The sequence below is a fragment of the Crinia signifera genome, chromosome 4, assembly GCF_055691185.1.
Source record: "Crinia signifera chromosome 4, ASM5569118v1, whole genome shotgun sequence".
Classification (NCBI taxonomy): Eukaryota; Metazoa; Chordata; class Amphibia; order Anura; family Myobatrachidae; genus Crinia; species Crinia signifera.
The window spans coordinates 1,753,655-1,773,874 of record NC_139220.1 but is presented as its reverse complement, the minus strand read 5'-3'; the positions used below and the strand labels follow the sequence as shown (position 1 = coordinate 1,773,874).

The following is a 20,220-nucleotide window of genomic DNA, read 5'->3' as shown; positions in this document are numbered from 1 at the left end:
AGGGATGGCGATCCCTACACTGGAGGCTTCTGCATGCAGGGGGAGCACTGGAGTAGGGATGGCGATCCCTACACCGGAGGCTTCTGCATGCAGGGGTATCACTGGAGTAGGGATGACGATCCCTAGGCTTCTGCATGCAGGGGTATCACTGGAGTAGGGATGGCGATCCCTAGGCTTCTGCATGCAGGGGTATCACTGGAGTAGGGATGGCGATCCCTAGGCCAGAGGCTTCTGCATGCAGGGGTATCACTGGAGTAGGGATGATGATCCCTAGGCCGGAGGCTTCTGCATGCAGGGGTATCACTGGAGTAGGGATGATGATCCCTAAGCCGGAGGCTTCTGCATGCAGGGGTATCACTGGAGTAGGGATGGCGATCCCTAGGCTTCTGCATGCAGGGGTATCACTGGAGTAGGGATGGCGATCCCTACACTGGAGGCTTCTGCATGCAGGGGTATCACTGGAGTAGGGATGGCGATCCCTAGGCCGGAGGCTTCTGCATGCAGGGGTATCACTGGAGTAGGGATGACGATCCCTACACCGGAGGCTTCTGCATGCAGGGGTATTACTGGAGTAGGGATGGTGATCCCTAGGCCGGAGGCTTCTGCATGCAGGGGTATCACTGGAGTAGGGATGGCGATCCCTAGGCCGGAGGCTTCTGCATGCAGGGGTATCACTGGAGTAGGGATGGCGATCCCTAGGCCGGAGGCTTCTGCATGCAGGGGTATCACTGGAGTAGGGATGGCGATCCCTACACTGGAGGCTTCTGCATGCAGGGGTATCACTGGAGAAGGGATGGCGATCCCTAGGCTTCTGCATGCAGGGGTATCACTGGAGAAGGGATGGCGATCCCTACACCGGAGGCTTCTGCATGCAGGGGGAGCACTGGAGTAGGGATGGCGATCCCTAGGCCAGAGGCTTCTGCATGCAGGGGTATCACTGGAGTAGGGATGGCGATCCCTACACTGGAGGCTTCTGCATGCAGGGGTATCACTGGAGTAAGGATGGCGATCCCTAGGCCGGAGGCTTCTGCATGCAGGGGTATCACTGGAGTAGGGATGATGATCCCTAAGCCGGAGGCTTCTGCATGCAGGGGTATCACTGGAGTAGGGATGGCGATCCCTAGGCTTCTGCATGCAGGGGTATCACTGGAGTAGGGATGGCGATCCCTACACTGGAGGCTTCTGCATGCAGGGGTATCACTGGAGTAGGGATGGCGATCCCTAGGCCGGAGGCTTCTGCATGCAGGGGTATCACTGGAGTAGGGATGGCGATCCCTACACTGGAGGCTTCTGCATGCAGGGGTATCACTGGAGTAGGGATGGCGATCCCTACACTGGAGGCTTCTGCATGCAGGGGTATCACTGGAGTAGGGATGGCGATCCCTAGACCGGAGGCTTCTGCATGCAGGGGTATCACTGGAGTAGGGATGGCGATCCCTAGGCCGGAGGCTTCTGCATGCAGGGGTATCACTGGAGTAGGGATGGCGATCCCTACACTGGAGGCTTCTGCATGCAGGGGTATCACTGGAGTAGGGATGGCGATCCCTACACTGGAGGCTTCTGCATGCAGGGGTATCACTGGAGTAGGGATGACGATCCCTAGACCGGAGGCTTCTGCATGCAGGGGTATCACTGGAGAAGGGATGACGATCCCTAGGCCGGAGGCTTCTGCATGCAGGGGTATCACTGGAGTAGGGATGGCGATCCCTAGGCCGGAGGCTTCTGCATGCAGGGGTATCTCTGGAGTAGGGATGATGATCCCTAAGCCGGAGGCTTCTGCATGCAGGGGTATCACTGGAGTAGGGATGGCGATCCCTAGGCTTCTGCATGCAGGGGTATCACTGGAGTAGGGATGACGATCCCTAGGCCGGAGGCTTCTGCATGCAGGGGTATCACTGGAGTAGGGATGGCGATCCCTAGGCCGGAGGCTTCTGCATGCAGGGGTATCACTGGAGTAGGGATGGCGATCCCTAGGCCGGAGGCTTCTGCATGCAGGGGTATCACTGGAGTAGGGATGACGATCCCTAGACCGGAGGCTTCTGCATGCAGGGGTATCACTGGAGTAGGGATGGCGATCCCTACACCGGAGGCTTCTGCATGCAGGGGGAGCACTGGAGTAGGGATGACGATCCCTACACTGGAGGCTTCTGCATGCAGGGGGAGCACTGGAGTAGGGATGACGATCCCTACACCGGAGGCTTCTGCATGCAGGGGTATCACTGGAGTAGGGATGACGATCCCTACACCGGAGGCTTCTGCATGCAGGGGTATCACTGGAGTAGGGATGGCGATCCCTACACTGGAGGCTTCTGCATGCAGGGGTATCACTGGAGTAGGGATGGCGATCCCTAGGCCGGAGGCTTCTGCATGCAGGGGTATCACTGGAGTAGGGATGACTATCCCTACACCGGAGGCTTCTGCATGCAGGGGTATCACTGGAGTAGGGATGGTGATCCCTAAGCCGGAGGCTTCTGCATGCAGGGGTATCACTGGAGTAGGGATGGCGATCCCTAGACCGGAGGCTTCTGCATGCAGGGGTATCACTGGAGTAGGGATGGCGATCCCTACACTGGAGGCTTCTGCATGCAGGGGTATCACTGGAGTAGGGATGGCGATCCCTACACTGGAGGCTTCTGCATGCAGGGGTATCACTGGAGTAGGGATGGCGATCCCTAGGCCGGAGGCTTCTGCATGCAGGGGTATCACTGGAGTAGGGATGGCGATCCCTACACTGGAGGCTTCTGCATGCAGGGGTATCACTGGAGAAGGGATGGCGATCCCTAGACCGGAGGCTTCTGCATGCAGGGGTATCACTGGAGTAGGGACGGCGATCCCTACACTGGAGGCTTCTGCATGCAGGGGTATCACTGGAGAAGGGATGACGATCCCTACACTGGAGGCTTCTGCATGCAGGCGTATCACTGGAGTAGGGATGACGATCCCTACACCGGAGGCTTCTGCATGCAGGGGTATCACTGGAGTAGGGATGGCGATCCCTAGGCTTCTGCATGCAGGGGTATCACTGGAGTAGGGATGATGATCCCTAAGCCGGAGGCTTCTGCATGCAGGGGGAGCACTGGAGTAGGGATGACGATCCCTACACCGGAGGCTTCTGCATGCAGGGGGAGCACTGGAGTAGGGATGGCGATCCCTAGGCCGGAGGCTTCTGCATGCAGGGGTATCACTGGAGTAGGGATGGCGATCCCTAAGCCGGAGGCTTCTGCATGCAGGGGGAGCACTGGAGTAGGGATGACGATCCCTAGACCGGAGGCTTCTGCATGCAGGGGTATCACTGGAGTAGGGATGACGATCCCTACACCGGAGGCTTCTGCATGCAGGGGTATCACTGGAGTAGGGATGACGATCACAACACCGGAGGCTTCTGCATGCAGGGGTATCACTGGAGTAGGGATGACGATCCCTAGACCGGAGGCTTCTGCATGCAGGGGTATCACTGGAGTAGGGATGACGATCCCTAGGCTGGAGGCTTCTGCATGCAGGGGAAGCACTGGAGTAGGGATGACGATCCCTACACTGGAGGCTTCTGCATGCAGGGGTATCACTGGAGTAGGGATGGCGATCCCTACACTGGAGGCTTCTGCATGCAGGGGTATCACTGGAGTAGGGATGGCGATCCCTAGGCCGGAGGCTTCTGCATGCAGGGGTATCACTGGAGTAGGGATGACGATCCCTACACCGGAGGCTTCTGCATGCAGGGGTATCACTGGAGTAGGGATGGTGATCCCTAAGCCGGAGGCTTCTGCATGCAGGGGTATCACTGGAGTAGGGATGGCGATCCCTAGACCGGAGGCTTCTGCATGCAGGGGTATCACTGGAGTAGGGATGACGATCCCTACACCGGAGGCTTCTGCATGCAGGGGTATCACTGGAGTAGGGATGACGATCACAACACCGGAGGCTTCTGCATGCAGGGGTATCACTGGAGTAGGGATGACGATCCCTAGACCGGAGGCTTCTGCATGCAGGGGTATCACTGGAGTAGGGATGACGATCCCTAGGCCGGAGGCTTCTGCATGCAGGGGAAGCACTGGAGTAGGGATGACGATCCCTACACCGGAGGCTTCTGCATGCAGGGGTATCACTGGAGTAGGGATGGCGATCCCTACACTGGAGGCTTCTGCATGCAGGGGGGCACTGGAGTAGGGATGGCGATCCCTACACCGGAGGCTTCTGCATGCAGGGGTATCACTGGAGTAAGGATGGCGATCCCTACACCAGGGGCTTCTGCATGCAGGGGTATCACTGGAGTAGGGATGGCGATCCCTACACTGGAGGCTTCTGCATGCAGGGGGGGCACTGGAGTAGGGATGGCGATCCCTACACCGGAGGCTTCTGCATGCAGGGGTATCACTGGAGTAGGGATGGCGATCCCTACACCGGAGGCTTCTGTATGCAGGGGTATCACTGGAGTAGGGATGACGATCCCTAGACCGGAGGCTTCTGCATGCAGGGGTATCACTGGAGTAGGGATGGCGATCCCTAGGCCGGAGGCTTCTGCATGCAGGGGTATCACTGGAGTAGGGATGGCGATCCCTACACTGGAGGCTTCTGCATGCAGGGGTATCACTGGAGAAGGGATGGCGATCCCTAGGCTTCTGCATGCAGGGGTATCACTGGAGAAGGGATGACGATCCCTAAGCCGGAGGCTTCTGCATGCAGGGGTATCACTGGAGAAGGGATGGCGATACCTAGGCTTCTGCATGCAGGGGTATCACTGGAGTAGGGATGACGATCCCTACACCGGAGGCTTCTGCATGCAGGGGTATCACTGGAGTAGGGATGGCGATCCCTTCACTGGAGGCTTCTGCATGCAGGGGTATCACTGGAGAAGGGATGACGATCCCTAGACCGGAGGCTTCTGCATGCAGGGGTATCACTGGAGTAGGGATGGCGATCCTAGGCCGGAGGCTTCTGCATGCAGGGGTATCACTGGAGTAGGGATGGCGATCCCTAGGCTTCTGCATGCAGGGGTATCACTGGAGTAGGGATGGCGATCCCTTCACTGGAGGCTTCTGCATGCAGGGGTATCACTGGAGAAGGGATGGCGATCCCTAGGCTTCTGCATGCAGGGGTATCACTGGAGTAGGGATGGCGATCCCTTCACTGGAGGCTTCTGCATGCAGGGGTATCACTGGAGTAGGGATGGCGATCCCTAGACCGGAGGCTTCTGCATGCAGGGGTATCACTGGAGTAGGGATGGCGATCCCTAGACCGGAGGCTTCTGCATGCAGGGGTATCACTGGAGAAGGGATGACGATCCCTAGACCGGAGGCTTCTGCATGCAGGGGTATCACTGGAGTAGGGATGACGATCCCTAGGCCGGAGGCTTCTGCATGCAGGGGTATCACTGGAGAAGGGATGACGATCCCTAGACCGGAGGCTTCTGCATGCAGGGGTATCACTGGAGTAGGGATGGCGATCCCTAGGCCGGAGGCTTCTGCATGCAGGGGTATCACTGGAGTAGGGATGGCGATCCCTAGGCTTCTGCATGCAGGGGTATCGCTGGAGTAGGGATGACGATCCCTAGGCCGGAGGCTTCTGCATGCAGGGGTATCACTGGAGTAGGGATGGCGATCCCTAGGCTTCTGCATGCAGGGGTATCACTGGAGTAGGGATGGCGATCCCTAGGCCGGAGGCTTCTGCATGCAGGGGTATCACTGGAGTAGGGATGACGATCCCTAAACCGGAGGCTTCTGCATGCAGGGGTATCACTGGAGTAGGGGATGGCGATCCCTAGGCTTCTGCATGCAGGGGTATCACTGGAGTAGGGATGACGATCCCTACACCGGAGGCTTCTGCATGCAGGGGTATCACTGGAGTAGGGATGGCGATCCCTACACTGGAGGCTTCTGCATGCAGGGGTATCACTGGAGTAGGGATGGCGATCCCTACACTGGAGGCTTCTGCATGCAGGGGTATCACTGGAGTAGGGATGGCGATCCCTACACTGGAGGCTTCTGCATGCAGGGGGAGCACTGGGAGTAGGGATGGCGATCCCTACACTGGAGGCTTCTGCATGCAGGGGGAGCACTGGAGTAGGGATGACGATCCCTAGACCGGAGGCTTCTGCATGCAGGGGGAGCACTGGAGTAGGGATGACGATCCCTAGGCCGGAGGCTTCTGCATGCAGGGGTATCACTGGAGTAGGGATGGCGATCCCTAAGCCGGAGATTCTGCATGCAGGGGGAGCACTGGAGTAGGGATGGTGATCCCTAGGCTTCTGCATGCAGGGGTATCACTGGAGTAGGGATGACGATCCCTAGGCCGGAGGCTTCTGCATGCAGGGGTATCACTGGAGTAGGGATGGCGATCCCTACACTGGAGGCTTCTGCATGCAGGGGTATCACTGGAGTAGGGATGACGATCCCTAGACCGGAGGCTTCTGCATGCAGGGGAGCACTGGAGTAGGGATGACGATCCCTAGGCCGGAGGCTTCTGCATGCAGGGGTATCACTGGAGTAGGGATGACGATCCCTACACTGGAGGCTTCTGCATGCAGGGGTATCACTGGAGTAGGGACGGCTATCCCTACACTGGAGGCTTCTGCATGCAGGGGTATCACTGGAGTAGGGATGGCGATCCCTACACCGGAGGCTTCTGCATGCAGGGGTATCACTGGAGTAGGGATGGCTATCCCTAGACCGGAGGCTTCTGCATGCAGGGGTATCACTGGAGTAGGGATGGCGATCCCTACACTGGAGGCTTCTGCATGCAGGGGTATCACTGGAGTAGGGATGGCGATCCCTAGGCCGGAGGCTTCTGCATGCAGGGGTATCACTGGAGTAGGGATGGCGATCCCTACACTGGAGGCTTCTGCATGCAGGGGTATCACTGGAGTAGGGATGGCGATCCCTACACTGGAGGCTTCTGCATGCAGGGGTATCACTGGAGTAGGGATGGCGATCCCTAGACAGGAGGCTTCTGCATGCAGGGGTATCACTGGAGTAGGGATGGCGATCCCTACACCGGAGGCTTCTGCATGCAGGGGTATCACTGGAGTAGGGATGGCGATCCCTAGACAGGAGGCTTCTGCATGCAGGGGTATCACTGGAGTAGGGATGGCGATCCCTACACCGGAGGCTTCTGCATGCAGGGGTATCACTGGAGTAGGGATGATGATCCCTAAGCCGGAGGCTTCTGCATGCAGGGGTATCACTGGAGTAGGGATGACGATCCCTACACTGGAGGCTTCTGCACGCAGGGGTATCACTGGAGTAGGGACGACGATCCCTACACTGGAGGCTTCTGCATGCAGGGGTATCACTGGAGTAGGGATGGCGATCCCTAGACCGGAGGCTTCTGCACGCAGGGGTATCACTGGAGTAGGGACGGCGATCCCTACACTGGAGGCTTCTGCATGCAGGGGTATCACTGGAGTAGGGATGGCGATCCCTACACTGGAGGCTTCTGCATGCAGGGGTATCACTGGAGTAGGGATGGCGATCCCTACACTGGAGGCTTCTGCATGCAGGGGTATCACTGGAGTAGGGATAGCGATCCCTAGGCCGGAGGCTTCTGCATGCAGGGGTATCACTGGAGTAGGGATGACGATCCCTACACCAGAGGCTTCTGCATGCAGGGGGAGCACTGGAGTAGGGATGGCGATCCCTAGGCCGGAGGCTTCTGCATGCAGGGGTATCACTGGAGTAGGGATGACGATCCCTAGGCCGGAGGCTTCTGCATGCAGGGGTATCACTGGAGTAGGGATGGCGATCCCTACTCCGGAGGCTTCTGCATACAGGGGTATCACTGGAGTAGGGATGACGATCCTAGGCTTCTGCATGCAGGGGTATCACTGGAGTAGGGATGGCGATCCCTAGACAGGAGGCTTCTGCATGCAGGGGTATCACTGGAGTAGGGATGGCGATCCCTAAGCCGGAGGCTTCTGCATGCAGGGGTATCACTGGAGTAGGGATGGCGATCCCTACTCCGGAGGCTTCTGCATACAGGGGTATCACTGGAGTAGGGATGACGATCCCTAGGCTTCTGCATGCAGGGGTATCACTGGAGTAGGGATGGCGATCCCTAGGCCATAGGCTTCTGCATGCAGGGGTATCACTGGAGTAGGGATGGCGATCCCTAGGCTGGAGGCTTCTGCATGCAGGGGTATCACTGGAGTAGGGATGACGATCCCTACACTGAAAGCTTCTGCATACAGGGGTATCACTGGAGTAGGGATGGCGATCCCTACACTGGAGGCTTCTGCATGCAGGGGTATCACTGGAGTAGGGGTGGCGATCCCTACACCGGAGGCTTCTGCATGCAGGGGTATCACTGGAGTAGGGATGACGATCCCTACACTGGAGGCTTCTGCATGCAGGGGTATCACTGGAGTAGGGGTGGCGATCCCTACACCGGAGGCTTCTGCATGCAGGGGTATCACTGGAGTAGGGATGACGATCCCTACACCAGAGGCTTCTGCATGCAGGGGGAGCACTGGAGTAGGGATGGCGATCCCTAGGCCGGAGGCTTCTGCATGCAGGGGTATCACTGGAGTAGGGATGGCGATCCCTAGGCCGGAGGCTTCTGCATGCAGGGGTATCACTGGAGTAGGGATGACGATCCCTACACCAGAGGCTTCTGCATGCAGGGGGAGCACTGGAGTAGGGATGGCGATCCCTAGGCCGGAGGCTTCTGCATGCAGGGGTATCACTGGAGTAGGGATGACGATCCCTACACCGGAGGCTTCTGCATGCAGGGGTATCACTGGAGTAGGGATGGCGATCCCTACACCGGAGGCTTCTGCATGCAGGGGTATCACTGAAGTAGGGATGATGATCCCTACACTGCACTGATGTCAGTCCTGTCACTTACCTGGTAAAGTAACTTGTGGCTTTGAGATCGGAGTCGTATGGCCTCAGGTTGTCATGGACGTATTTCAGATCTTGTACCTTGTGTAACTCGGGGAGACCGGCCTGCAGCATCTAGGAGGAGACGGGGGTCATTACCAGCAGTACAACGTGTGTGCCCATGTGTGACAGGTGACAATATACCGCACTCATGGTGATATACTCAGTAATGTACACATCGCTACAGAGATGTGCAGGAACAGTAATGGGGGCCTGGAACCACACACACCTGTCCATGCTGCTGCTCAGGATCAGTAATGGGGGCCAGGAGCCACACACCTGTCCATGCTGCTGCTCAGGATCAGTAATGGGGGCCAGGAACCACACACACCTGTCCATGCTGCTGCTCAGGATCAGTAAGGGAGGGCCGGGAACCACACACCTGTCCATGCTGCTGCTCAGGAACAGTAAGGGGGGCCGGGAACCACACACACCTGTCCATGCTGCTGCGTAGGATCAGTAAGGGGGGCCGGGAACCACACACACCTGTCCATGCTGCTGCTCAGGATCAGTAAGAGGGGCCGGGAACCACATGCACCTGTCCATGCTGCTGCGTAGGATCAGTAAGGGGGGCCGGGAACCACACACCTGTCCATGCTGCTGCTCAGGAACAGTAAGGGGGGGCCGGGAACCACACGCACCTGTCCATGCTGCTGCTTAGGATCAGTAAGGGGGCCAGGAACCACACACACCTGTCCATGCTGCTGCGTAGGATCAGTAAGGGGGGCCGGGAACCACACACACCTGTCCATGCTGCTGCTCAGGAACAGTAAGGGGGGGCCAGGAACCACACACACCTGTCCATGCTGCTGCTCAGGATCAGTAAGGGGGGGCCGGGAACAACACACACCTGTCCATGCTGCTGCTCAGGATCAGTAATGGGGGCCGGGAACCACACACACCTGTCCATGCTGCTGTGCAGGATCAGTAAGGGGGGCTGGGAACCACACACACCTGTCCATGCTGCTGTGCAGGATCAGTAAGGGGGGCTGGGAACCACACACCTGTCCATGCTGCTGCTCAGGAACAGTAAGAGGGGCCGGGAACAACACGCACCTGTCCATGCTGCTGTGCAGGATCAGTAAGGGGGGCCGGGAACCACACACCTGTCCATGCTGCTGCTCAGGAACAGTAAGGGGGGCCGGGAACCACACACACCTGTCCATGCTGCTGTGCAGGATCAGTAATGGGGGCCAGGAACCACACGCACCTGTCCATGCTGCTGCTCAGGATCAGTAATGGGGGCCAGGAACCACACACACCTGTCCATGCTGCTGCTCAGGATCAGTAATGGGGGCCGGGAACCACACACACCTGTCCATGCTGCTGCTCAGGAACAGTAAGGGGGGGCCGGGAACCACACACACCTGTCCATGCTGCTGCTCAGGATCAGTAATGGGGGCCGGGAACCACACGCACCTGTCCATGCTGCTGCTCAGGATCAGTAAGGGGGGCCGGGAACCACACACCTGTCCATGCTGCTGCTCAGGATCAGTAAGGGGGGCCGGGAACCACACACCTGTCCATGCTGCTGCTCAGGATCAGTAATGGGGGCCGGGAACCACACGCACCTGTCCATGCTGCTGCTCAGGATCAGTAAGGGGGGCCGGGAACCACACACACCTGTCCATGCTGCTGCTCAGGATCAGTAAGGGGGGCCGGGAACCACACACACCTGTCCATGCTGCTGCTCAGGAACAGTAAGGGGGGGCCAGGAACCACACACACCTGTCCATGCTGCTGCTCAGGATCAGTAAGGGGGGCCGGGAACCACACGCACCTGTCCATGCTGCTGCTCAGGATCAGTAAGGGGGGGCCAGGAACCACACACACCTGTCCATGCTGCTGCTCAGGAACAGTAATGGGGGCCAGGAACCACACACACCTGTCCATGCTGCTGCTCAGGATCAGTAAGGGGGGGCCGGGAACCACACTCACCTGTCCATGCTGCTGCTCAGGATCAGTAAGGGGGGGCCGGGAACCACACGCACCTGTCCATGCTGCTGCTCAGGAACAGTAAGGGGGGCCGGGAACCACACGCACCTGTCCATGCTGCTGCTCAGGATCAGTAAGGGGGGGCCGGGAACCACACGCACCTGTGCATGCTGCTGCTCAGGATCAGTAAGGGGGGCCGGGAACCACACACACCTGTCCATGCTGCTGCTCAGGAACAGTAAGGGGGGCCGGGAACCACACACACCTGTCCATGCTGCTGTGCAGGATCAGTAAGGGGGGCTGGGAACCACACACCTGTCCATGCTGCTGCTCAGGAACAGTAAGGGGGGCCGGGAACCACACACACCTGTCCATGCTGCTGTGCAGGATCAGTAAGGGGGGCCGGGAACCACACACCTGTCCATGCTGCTGCTCAGGAACAGTAAGGGGGGCCGGGAACCACACACACCTGTCCATGCTGCTGCTCAGGATCAGGAAGGGGGGCCAGGAACCACATGCACCTGTCCATGCTGCTGCGTAGGATCAGTAAGGGGGCCGGGAACCACACACACCTGTCCATGCTGCTGCTCAGGATCAGTAATGGGGGCCGGGAACCACACACCTGTCCATGCTGCTGCTCAGGATCAGTATGGGGGGGCCGGGAACCACACGCACCTGTCCATGCTGCTGCTCAGGATCAGTAAGGGGGGCCGGGAACCACATGCACCTGTCCATGCTGCTGCTCAGGATCAGTAAGGGGGGCCAGGAACCACATGCACCTGTCCATGCTGCTGCGTAGGATCAGTAAGGGGGCCGAGAACCACACACACCTGTCCATGCTGCTGCTCAGGATCAGTAATGGGGGCTGGGAACCACACACCTGTCCATGCTGCTGCTCAGGATCAGTAAGGGGGGCGGGAACCACATGCACCTGTCCATGCTGCTGTACAGGATCAGTAATGGGGGCCGGGAACCACACACCTGTCCATGCTTCTGCTCAGGAACAGTAATGGGGGCCGGGAACCACACACACCTGTCCATGCTGCTGCTCAGGATCAGTAAGGGGGGCCGGAAACCACACACACCTGTCCATGCTGCTGCTCAGGATCAGTAAGGGGGGCCGGGAACCACACACCTGTCCATGCTGCTGCTCAGGAACAGTAATGGGGGCCGGGAACCACACACCTGTCCATGCTTCTGCTCAGGAACAGTAATGGGGGCCAGGAACCACACACACCTGTCCATGCTGCTGCTCAGGATCAGTAAGGCGGGGCCAGGAACCACACACACCTGTCCATGCTGCTGCTCAGGATCAGTAAGGGGGGGCCAGGAACCACACACACCTGTCCATGCTGCTGCGTAGGATCAGTAAGGGGGGGGCCAGGAACCACACACACCTGTCCATGCTACTGCGCTGGATCAGTAAGGGGGGCCAGGAACCACACACACCTGTCCATGCTGCTGCTCAGGAACAGTAATGGGGGCCAGGAACCACACACACCTGTCCATGCTGCTGCGTAGGATAAGTAAGGGGGGCCAGGAACCACACACACCTGTCCATGCTGCTGCTCAGGAACAGTAATGGGGGCCGGGAACCACACACACCTGTCCATGCTGCTGCTCAGGATCAGTAAGGGGGGCCGGGAACAACACGCACCTGTCCATGCTGCTGCTCAGGATCAGTAAGGGGGGCCGGGAACCACACACCTGTCCATGCTGCTGCTCAGGATCAGTAAGGGGGGCCGGGAACCACACACACCTGTCCATGCTGCTGCTTAGGATCAGTAAGGGGGGGCCGGGAACCACACACACCTGTCCATGCTGCTGCTCAGGATCAGTAAGGGGGGCCTGGAACCACACACACCTGTCCATGCTGCTGCTCAGGATCAGTAAGGGGGGGCCGGGAACCACATGCACCTGTCCATGCTGCTGCTCAGGATCAGTAAGGGGGGGCCGGGAACCACACGCACCTGTCCATGCTGCTGCTCAGGATCAGTAAGGGGGGGCCGGGAACCACACACACCTGTCCATGCTACTGCTCAGGATCAGTAAGGGGGGCCGGGAACCACACACACCTGTCCATGCTGCTGCTCAGGATCAGTAAGGGGGGCCTGGAACCACACACACCTGTCCATGCTGCTGCTCAGGATCAGTAATGGGGGCCGGGAACCACACACCTGTCCATGCTGCTGCTCAGGATCAGTATGGGGGGGCCGGGAACCACACGCACCTGTCCATGCTGCTGCGTAGGATAAGTAAGGGGGGCCGGGAACCACACACACCTGTCCATGCTACTGCTCAGGATCAGTAAGGGGGGGCTGGGAACCACACACCTGTCCATGCTGCTGCTCAGGATCAGTAAGGGGGGGCCGGGAACCACACGCACCTGTCCATGCTGCTGCTCAGGATCAGTATGGGGGGCAGGGAACCACACACACCTGTCCATGCTACTGCTCAGGATCAGTATGGGGGGCAGGGAACCACACACACCTGTCCATGCTACTGCTCAGGATCAGTAAGGGGGGGCCGGGAACCACACACACCTGTCCATGCTACTGCGCTGGATCAGTAAGGGGGGCCGGGAACCACACACACCTGTCCATGCTGCTGCTCAGGATCAGTAAGGGGGGCCGGGAACCACACACACCTGTCCATGCTACTGCGCTGGATCAGTAAGGGGGGCCGGGAACCACACACACCTGTCCATGCTGCTGCTCAGGATCAGTATGGGGGGCCGGGAACCACACACACCTGTCCATGCTGCTGCTCAGGATCAGTAAGGGGGGCCGGGAACCACACACCTGTCCATGCTGCTGCTCCTCAGGATCAGTAAGGGGGGCCTGGAACCACACACACCTGTCCATGCTGCTGCTCAGGATCAGTAAGGGGGGGCCGGGAACCACACACCTGTCCATGCTGCTGCTCAGGATCAGTAAGGGGGGCCAGGAACCACACACACCTGTCCATGCTGCTGCTCAGGAACAGTAATGGGGGCCAGGAACCACACGCACCTGTCCATGCTGCTGCTCAGGATCAGTAAGGGGGGCCAGGAACCACACACACCTGTCCATGCTGCTGTGCAGGATCAGTAAGGGGGGCCTGGAACCACACACACCTGTCCATGCTGCTCCTGAGGATCAGTAAGGGGGGCCGGGAACCACACACACCTCTCCATGCTGCTGCTCAGGATCAGTAAGGGGGGCCGGAAACCACACACACCTGTCCATGCTGCTGCTCAGGATCAGTAAGGGGGGCCGGGAACCACACACACCTGTCCATGCTGCTGCGCAGGATCAGGAAGGGGGGCCTGGAACCACACACACCTGTCCATGCTGCTGCTCAGGATCAGTAAGGGGGGCCGGGAACCACACGCACCTGTGCATGCTGCTGCTCAGGATCAGTAAGGGGGGCCGGGAACCACACACACCTGTCCATGCTGCTGCTCAGGATCAGTAAGAGGAGCTGGAAACCACACACCTGTCCATGCTGCAACAATCAGCCCCAGAGCGGGTGCTGTTGGAGTGCGGGTATTATCTTTACTGCCTACCACCCTGTCACTAACAGGGACTTATGCCCGCTCTCTAGGGCACCAGATGGAAACAGTGCAGTGGAAGTAATGATACCCCCTGTGCTGAAGCGCCATCTAGGGGAAATGTTGGTGCCGTGCTTCTGATGTGGACTGGTTCTGTATGTACACTGGGTTCCGCATCAGTGTCCTTGCTAGCATAGCACCAGAGGAGTTGAAGTGCCTGGACCAGTGTAATATTGGTGTAATATGTGTGGGGCCAGTTAATGTGTTAGTAAATGGGTACTTTAATGCTCTACCCGCCTGTGTGGCCTTTTGCAATCAAAGTCTAATTAAGCATTTCATTGGGGAACATCCTCAGGCCTGATGGCACAGCGGGATCTCCTATCCTCTCCTGTACGTCTGCCCTGTGTAATTATACAGACAGCAGGGGAATGGGGAGAGCACGCAGGGTTCTGCAAATTGGGATTCATGTTCCTCTGCCCAAATAAGGGAACGTCTGTTACCGCATTGTGTATCCAATGACATGATGTGATCTGTGGAATATTGATGCCATAGTAATAAAGTAATGGGCAATTAGCCGTCACCAACCAAGAGGTGCTGCAGCAGCAAGACAACATGTACACCCAGAAAGTGTTAGGTTTCGGGTGTGTACCCGTAGCCGGGACTGCTGTTTAGGACAGCCATGGCAGGATCCTATGCTAACTCTGTTGACCCCCCGAGAAGGGTGACGTTTGAAAGGGCGAGTTAAGCCCACCCTAGCTCCAGTGCAGCCAGGGGTTATGTGCAGACAAGGAGCAGGGGACCCCCTCAGGGTACGGCTAAAAGGAAAATCTAACTACAGAAGCCTAACTGTGACTTAAAGCCCAAGGACCTCGATCTGACACGATGTCCTTGGGCAGACCATGAAGTCTGAAAATATGAAGAAGGAACAACCTGGCCACATCTTTGGCCTACGGCAACTGCGGCAGTGGAACAAAGGGAGCCATGTTACTAAAACGGTCTATAATGACCCAAATTACCTGAAGACCAGATGATACAGGCAAGTCAACCACAAAGTCCATGGCGATATGTGACCACGGCCTGGACGGAACGGCCAATGGGATCAATTGCCCAGTCGACGCAGTCCTGGAAATCTTGTACCTAGCACAATCCAGACATGAGAAAACAAACTCTCTAGTATCAGTGATGTCGAGCCACCAAACACCCCGAGAAAGGAGTTTTAAGGTCTTCTTGATTCCGGGATGTCCTGCAACCCTACTTTCATGAAATTCAGCTAGAATTTTCCTCCGTAAAGATGGTGGAACATACATGCACCCAGTAGGCGTTTGGCTGGGAGCCTGATCCTGGACTTGGAGAAGCAACTCCTTTAGGGTCTGTGTGCCCAGTTTGGGCACTAAATGCCGTCTTCCATTCGACTCCGGCTTTAATACGAACGAGATTGTATGTTCCCCGGAGATCTATCTTTGAAAAGATTTTAGCGGAGCGGAGCTGGTCAAATAGAACAGAGATTAATGGTAACGGGTAAGTGTTTTTTACTGTGATTTTGTTGAGGGCCATGTAATCGATACAGGGTCTGAGTGACCCATCCTTTTAGGAGACAAAAAAACCCCTGCACTCAACGGGGACTTTGAAGGTCTGATAAAACCTTTTGCCAATTTTTTTTCAATGTATTCATTCATAGACCGGGTCTCAGGCCCTGAAAGAGAATAGAGCCTCGTTTTAGGATACTGCACGTCAGGCTTTAACTCTATAGCGCAGTCATATGGACGATGAGGTGGGAGTTTGTCTGCCTTGCCTTTGGAAAAGACGTCGGCAAAGTCCGAGCAAGTGGCAAGAACTCCCTCTAGTGAGGCAGTTGCCACCAATACTGGGTGGACTATACAATGACCTGAACGCTGATCGCCCCAGCGTGCAATCTCTCTGGCCTGCCAATCAATTTGAGGGTTGTGAACCTTTAGCCAGGGATGTCCTAAAACTACAGGCACTGTAGAACAGGCAGTTAGTTAAAAATAAATGGTCTCCACATGAAAGATGCCAATAAGAAAATGCAATGGCGGCATCTGGTAAGATATAGCCCCATTGGCGAGAGGACCACCGTCCAGACCCTGCATGATAAGTACTTTATCAAGACTCAACTGGGGAATCCCTATTTCTTTAGCAAAGGAGATGTCTAAGAAATTCCCGGCAGTCCCACTATCAATGAAGGCCGACACTGAAGTCTTCGTTCTGCCGAAATTAGTAGTGTGTTATGCGAGGAGATGAGTTGAAGACCAAGGTGAACCCCCTCAATTTTCACTTGGTCCGGGCATTTCCCGACTTATTCGGGCAAGTGCACAGGACATGACCTTTATTGCCGAAATAGAGGCAAAGACCTGAACTCATCCTCCGAGCTCTCTCATCCAGGGAGATACGGAAAGCCCCCATCTGCATGGGTTCTTCCTCGGATGGAGTGTACCCAATTAAAGTCGGTCGGAGAACAGCACCTCTCTCAGACCTCCGCTCCCTGAGACGTCGATCTATCTTTATGGACAACTGCATAAGCTTATCGAGATTCTCGGGTGCGGGGTATTGAATTAAACTGTCCTTAATTGCATCAGATAACCCCTGCCGAAATTGACTCCGAAGAGCTGGGTCGTTCCACCCACAGTCGTTTGACCAACGGCGGAATTCTGTGCAATATGCCTCCGCAGGGTTCCTTCCCTGCCTCAGGACACGTAGGTGTCTTTCAGCCGAAGCCTCTCGGTCTGGATAATCATATAACAGCCCAAGAGACCTAAAGAATGCATCGACAGATCGAAGCGCCGGATCCTCCGGTTTGAGCCCAAAGGCCCACATCTGAGGATCACCCTGTAGCAATGAGATGACTAACCCTACCTGTTGCCGCTCAGACCCTGAAGACTGTGCCAAAGCCGAAAGTAAAGTTTACAACTTTCTCGGAAATTGAAAAAATCCTTACGGTTACCGGAAAATCGGTCGGGAAGATTCATCTTGGGCTCAGGGACGGTACTTGGTGAACCCGAGAAGAATCTTCCTGTGACTTAACTCGTAAAGACAACTCCTGAACCATTTGAGTAAGGCTTTGGAGCTGGTTGGCATATGCCTGGGTAGGGGTAGGGGTGATAGGATACATGTCTGCCAAAAAATAACTTAACCACCAAAGCTAAGGAAATTCGGAGGACTACACCCTCAATTCCTGACTGATCCCTAAAAATTATTTTTTTTGGAGCCGGTGATAATGTTAGGTTTCAGGTGTGCACCCGTAGCCGAGACCGCTGTTCAGGACAGCCACGGCGGGATCCTACGTGAACTCTGTTGACCCCCCGAGAAGGGCGACCGGTTCCTGCAGGAACTAGGCTTCACCTGTAGCCTACACGTTTAAAAGGGCGAGTTAAGCCTGCCCTAGCTCCGGTGCAGCCAGGTGTTATGTGCAGACAAGGAACCGGAGACCCCCTCAGGGTACAGCCAAAATTAAAATCTAACTAAGGAAGCCTAATTGTGACTTAAATAAAAAAGGCAACTTGCCGTAACTAGCTAACGCGACTAAAAGCGCCAGCGACCTAGTTGCCCACCAACTGAGACCGCGTCGCATACACAATAGAAAATACACCACACCAAAAAGCACACAACGAACGAGACGCACGGACACTGAACACAGAAGAAACTCCCACTGGCAAAACCCAGACAGGAGAAACTGAGAACACAGCAACTGCTGGAATTACCCTCTAAATACCAAAGTGGAGGGATAATAAACAAAGGAAAAAATGCTCAGGAAGGCAACTTGCAAGAAGCAAAGAACCAGGTCCCCAGAGAGGGGAACTTACTGCACCAGGAACAGACTGCCAGCCAAGGAGGTCTCCAAGCAGCAGGAGCAGACAGGCACAGGAGCAGATAGGCAGGTGGACAGCGTCACTCTAGACGGAAGCTATCACTGGCGGGGTCTGGCTGGGCTGGCTCCTTTAAAAAGGGAGTGTGTCCAATCATCAGCAAGCCCAGACCCAGCCCAATTAATGTCTAATTGTGGCAGCACGCGCTGGACAGCGTCCTGCATGCTGCCCAGCAATGCTGGAGCGGGGAGAGACACTTCCGCCACTCTTCCCCTCCGGCGTCCTCCGTTGCTGGGCAACCCCGGTGGCTTCCACCGGAGGTTACGCCCTGTAATGAACACCACAAGCGTCTCTGGTTGCTTAGCAACCAGACGCAACACCGCCGCACCCGGAAGCCGGGCGGCCGGGCACCCCTTCCCTGCCGGAGCTCTTCCCTGCCGGGGCACATTGGGAGCACAGGATATAGACATACACTGGGCACATTGGGAGAACTGGATACAGGCATACACAGGGCACATTGGGAGCACAGGTATCCTGTGGGGGGCACATTGGGAGCACAGGTATGCATATGAGGGGCACATTGGGAGCACAGGATACATGCATATGAGGGGCACATTGGGAGCACAGGATACATGCATATGAGGGGCACATTGGGAGCACAGGACACAGGCATACGCAGGGCACATTGGGAGCACAGGATATAGGCACAAACCTACGCCACTGGTCAGACAGACAGCACGGCTCACCCATGGGGTAATGCATACAGAAAGCATGGCTCACCCGTGACTTACAGACAGCACGGCTCCCCCATGGGGTAATACAGACAGACAGCACGGCTCCCACGTGGGGTAATACAGACAGACAGCATTGCTCACCCGTGGGGTAATACAGACAGACAGCATGGCTCACCCGTGGGGTAATACAGACAGACAGCACGGCTCTCCCGTGGGGTAATACAGACAGACAGCACGGCTCCCCCGTGGGGTAATACAGACAGACAGCACGGCTCCCCCGTGGGGTAATGCATACAGACAGCACGGCTCACCCGTGGGGTAATACAGACAGACAGCACGGCTCCTCCGTGGGGCAGTACATACAGACAGCACGGCTCCCCCGTGGGGCAGTACATACAGACAGCACGGCTTCCCCGTGGGGTAATACAGACAGACAGCACGGCTCACCTGTGGGGTAATACAGACAGAGAGCACGGCTCCCCTGTGGGGCAGTACATACAGACAGCACGGCTTCCCCGTGCGGTAATACATACAGACAGCAGCGGACACGTTAGCGCAGAACACGGCCCTCACCAGTTCCACGAGGCTGATAATTAAGTCGCTGTGCTTGCGGATGATGTTGTAAGCGCAGCAGCAGAGGTCTACAAACTCCTGAGCGCGCTGCGGACTCTTCCCTTCTTCTGTAATAAAATATTCCATTTCACTGGTGAAGATGAACGGTGCCCGGTCTCTGCAACATAAAATTAACATTGCAGTTATATGTTTCCTATCACAGTAGGGGCACAGAAGCCAGGGGATTATGGGTAGCCATTTTACAACCATCGCTAATAAATCACAAATGTCCAAAGCAGCTGGAAACAGACATATCCCTCACATACACACAACAGAGGAAGCCATGTTGTCTGCGAACCCAACACAGCCTCACTAGGAACTTATGACATCACATGACACAAAATGGCTGCCTCAAATCTTACAGCATATACAGTAGAACCAGTCGTTTAGTTTTATACTGTGTATGTAAAATTTTCATGTATGTATCAGTGGTCGAAGTGGGGCGGTATACGGGGGTATGCCATACCGCCACTTTAATCTGAAGATAAAAAAAAAAAACTTTTTTTCCCCCTCATGATGCTCTCTGATCACTCAGCAGCACATATTGTGCTTTTGTAATACCCCTGTACAACGGGGCAGTCTGGCAGGGGACGTTGATGGACAGGGGGGTGTCCGAAGGTGCGCACTATATTTACTTTTCCATACCCCCACTTCAAAATTTCCACTTCGACCACTGGTATGTATGTATGACTGTGTTATAGTGTCAGTATGTATGT

At 56.5% G+C, this 20,220-nt stretch overlaps 1 protein-coding gene across 1 annotated transcript in view; it reads right to left on the bottom strand.

Annotated features, from left to right (window-relative positions):
- PIK3C2G (phosphatidylinositol-4-phosphate 3-kinase catalytic subunit type 2 gamma) overlaps positions 1-20,220 on the bottom strand; it is a 154,169-nt gene that overhangs the window by 23,706 nt on the left and 110,243 nt on the right. Inside the window, exons 19-20 of the mRNA XM_083180727.1 lie at positions 19,466-19,622; positions 8,836-8,945 (exon numbers count right to left, since the gene is read on the bottom strand). Of these exons, the coding sequence (XP_083036853.1) occupies positions 8,836-8,945; positions 19,466-19,622 (267 nt within the window). The remainder of the gene's footprint in view (positions 1-8,835; positions 8,946-19,465; positions 19,623-20,220) is intronic.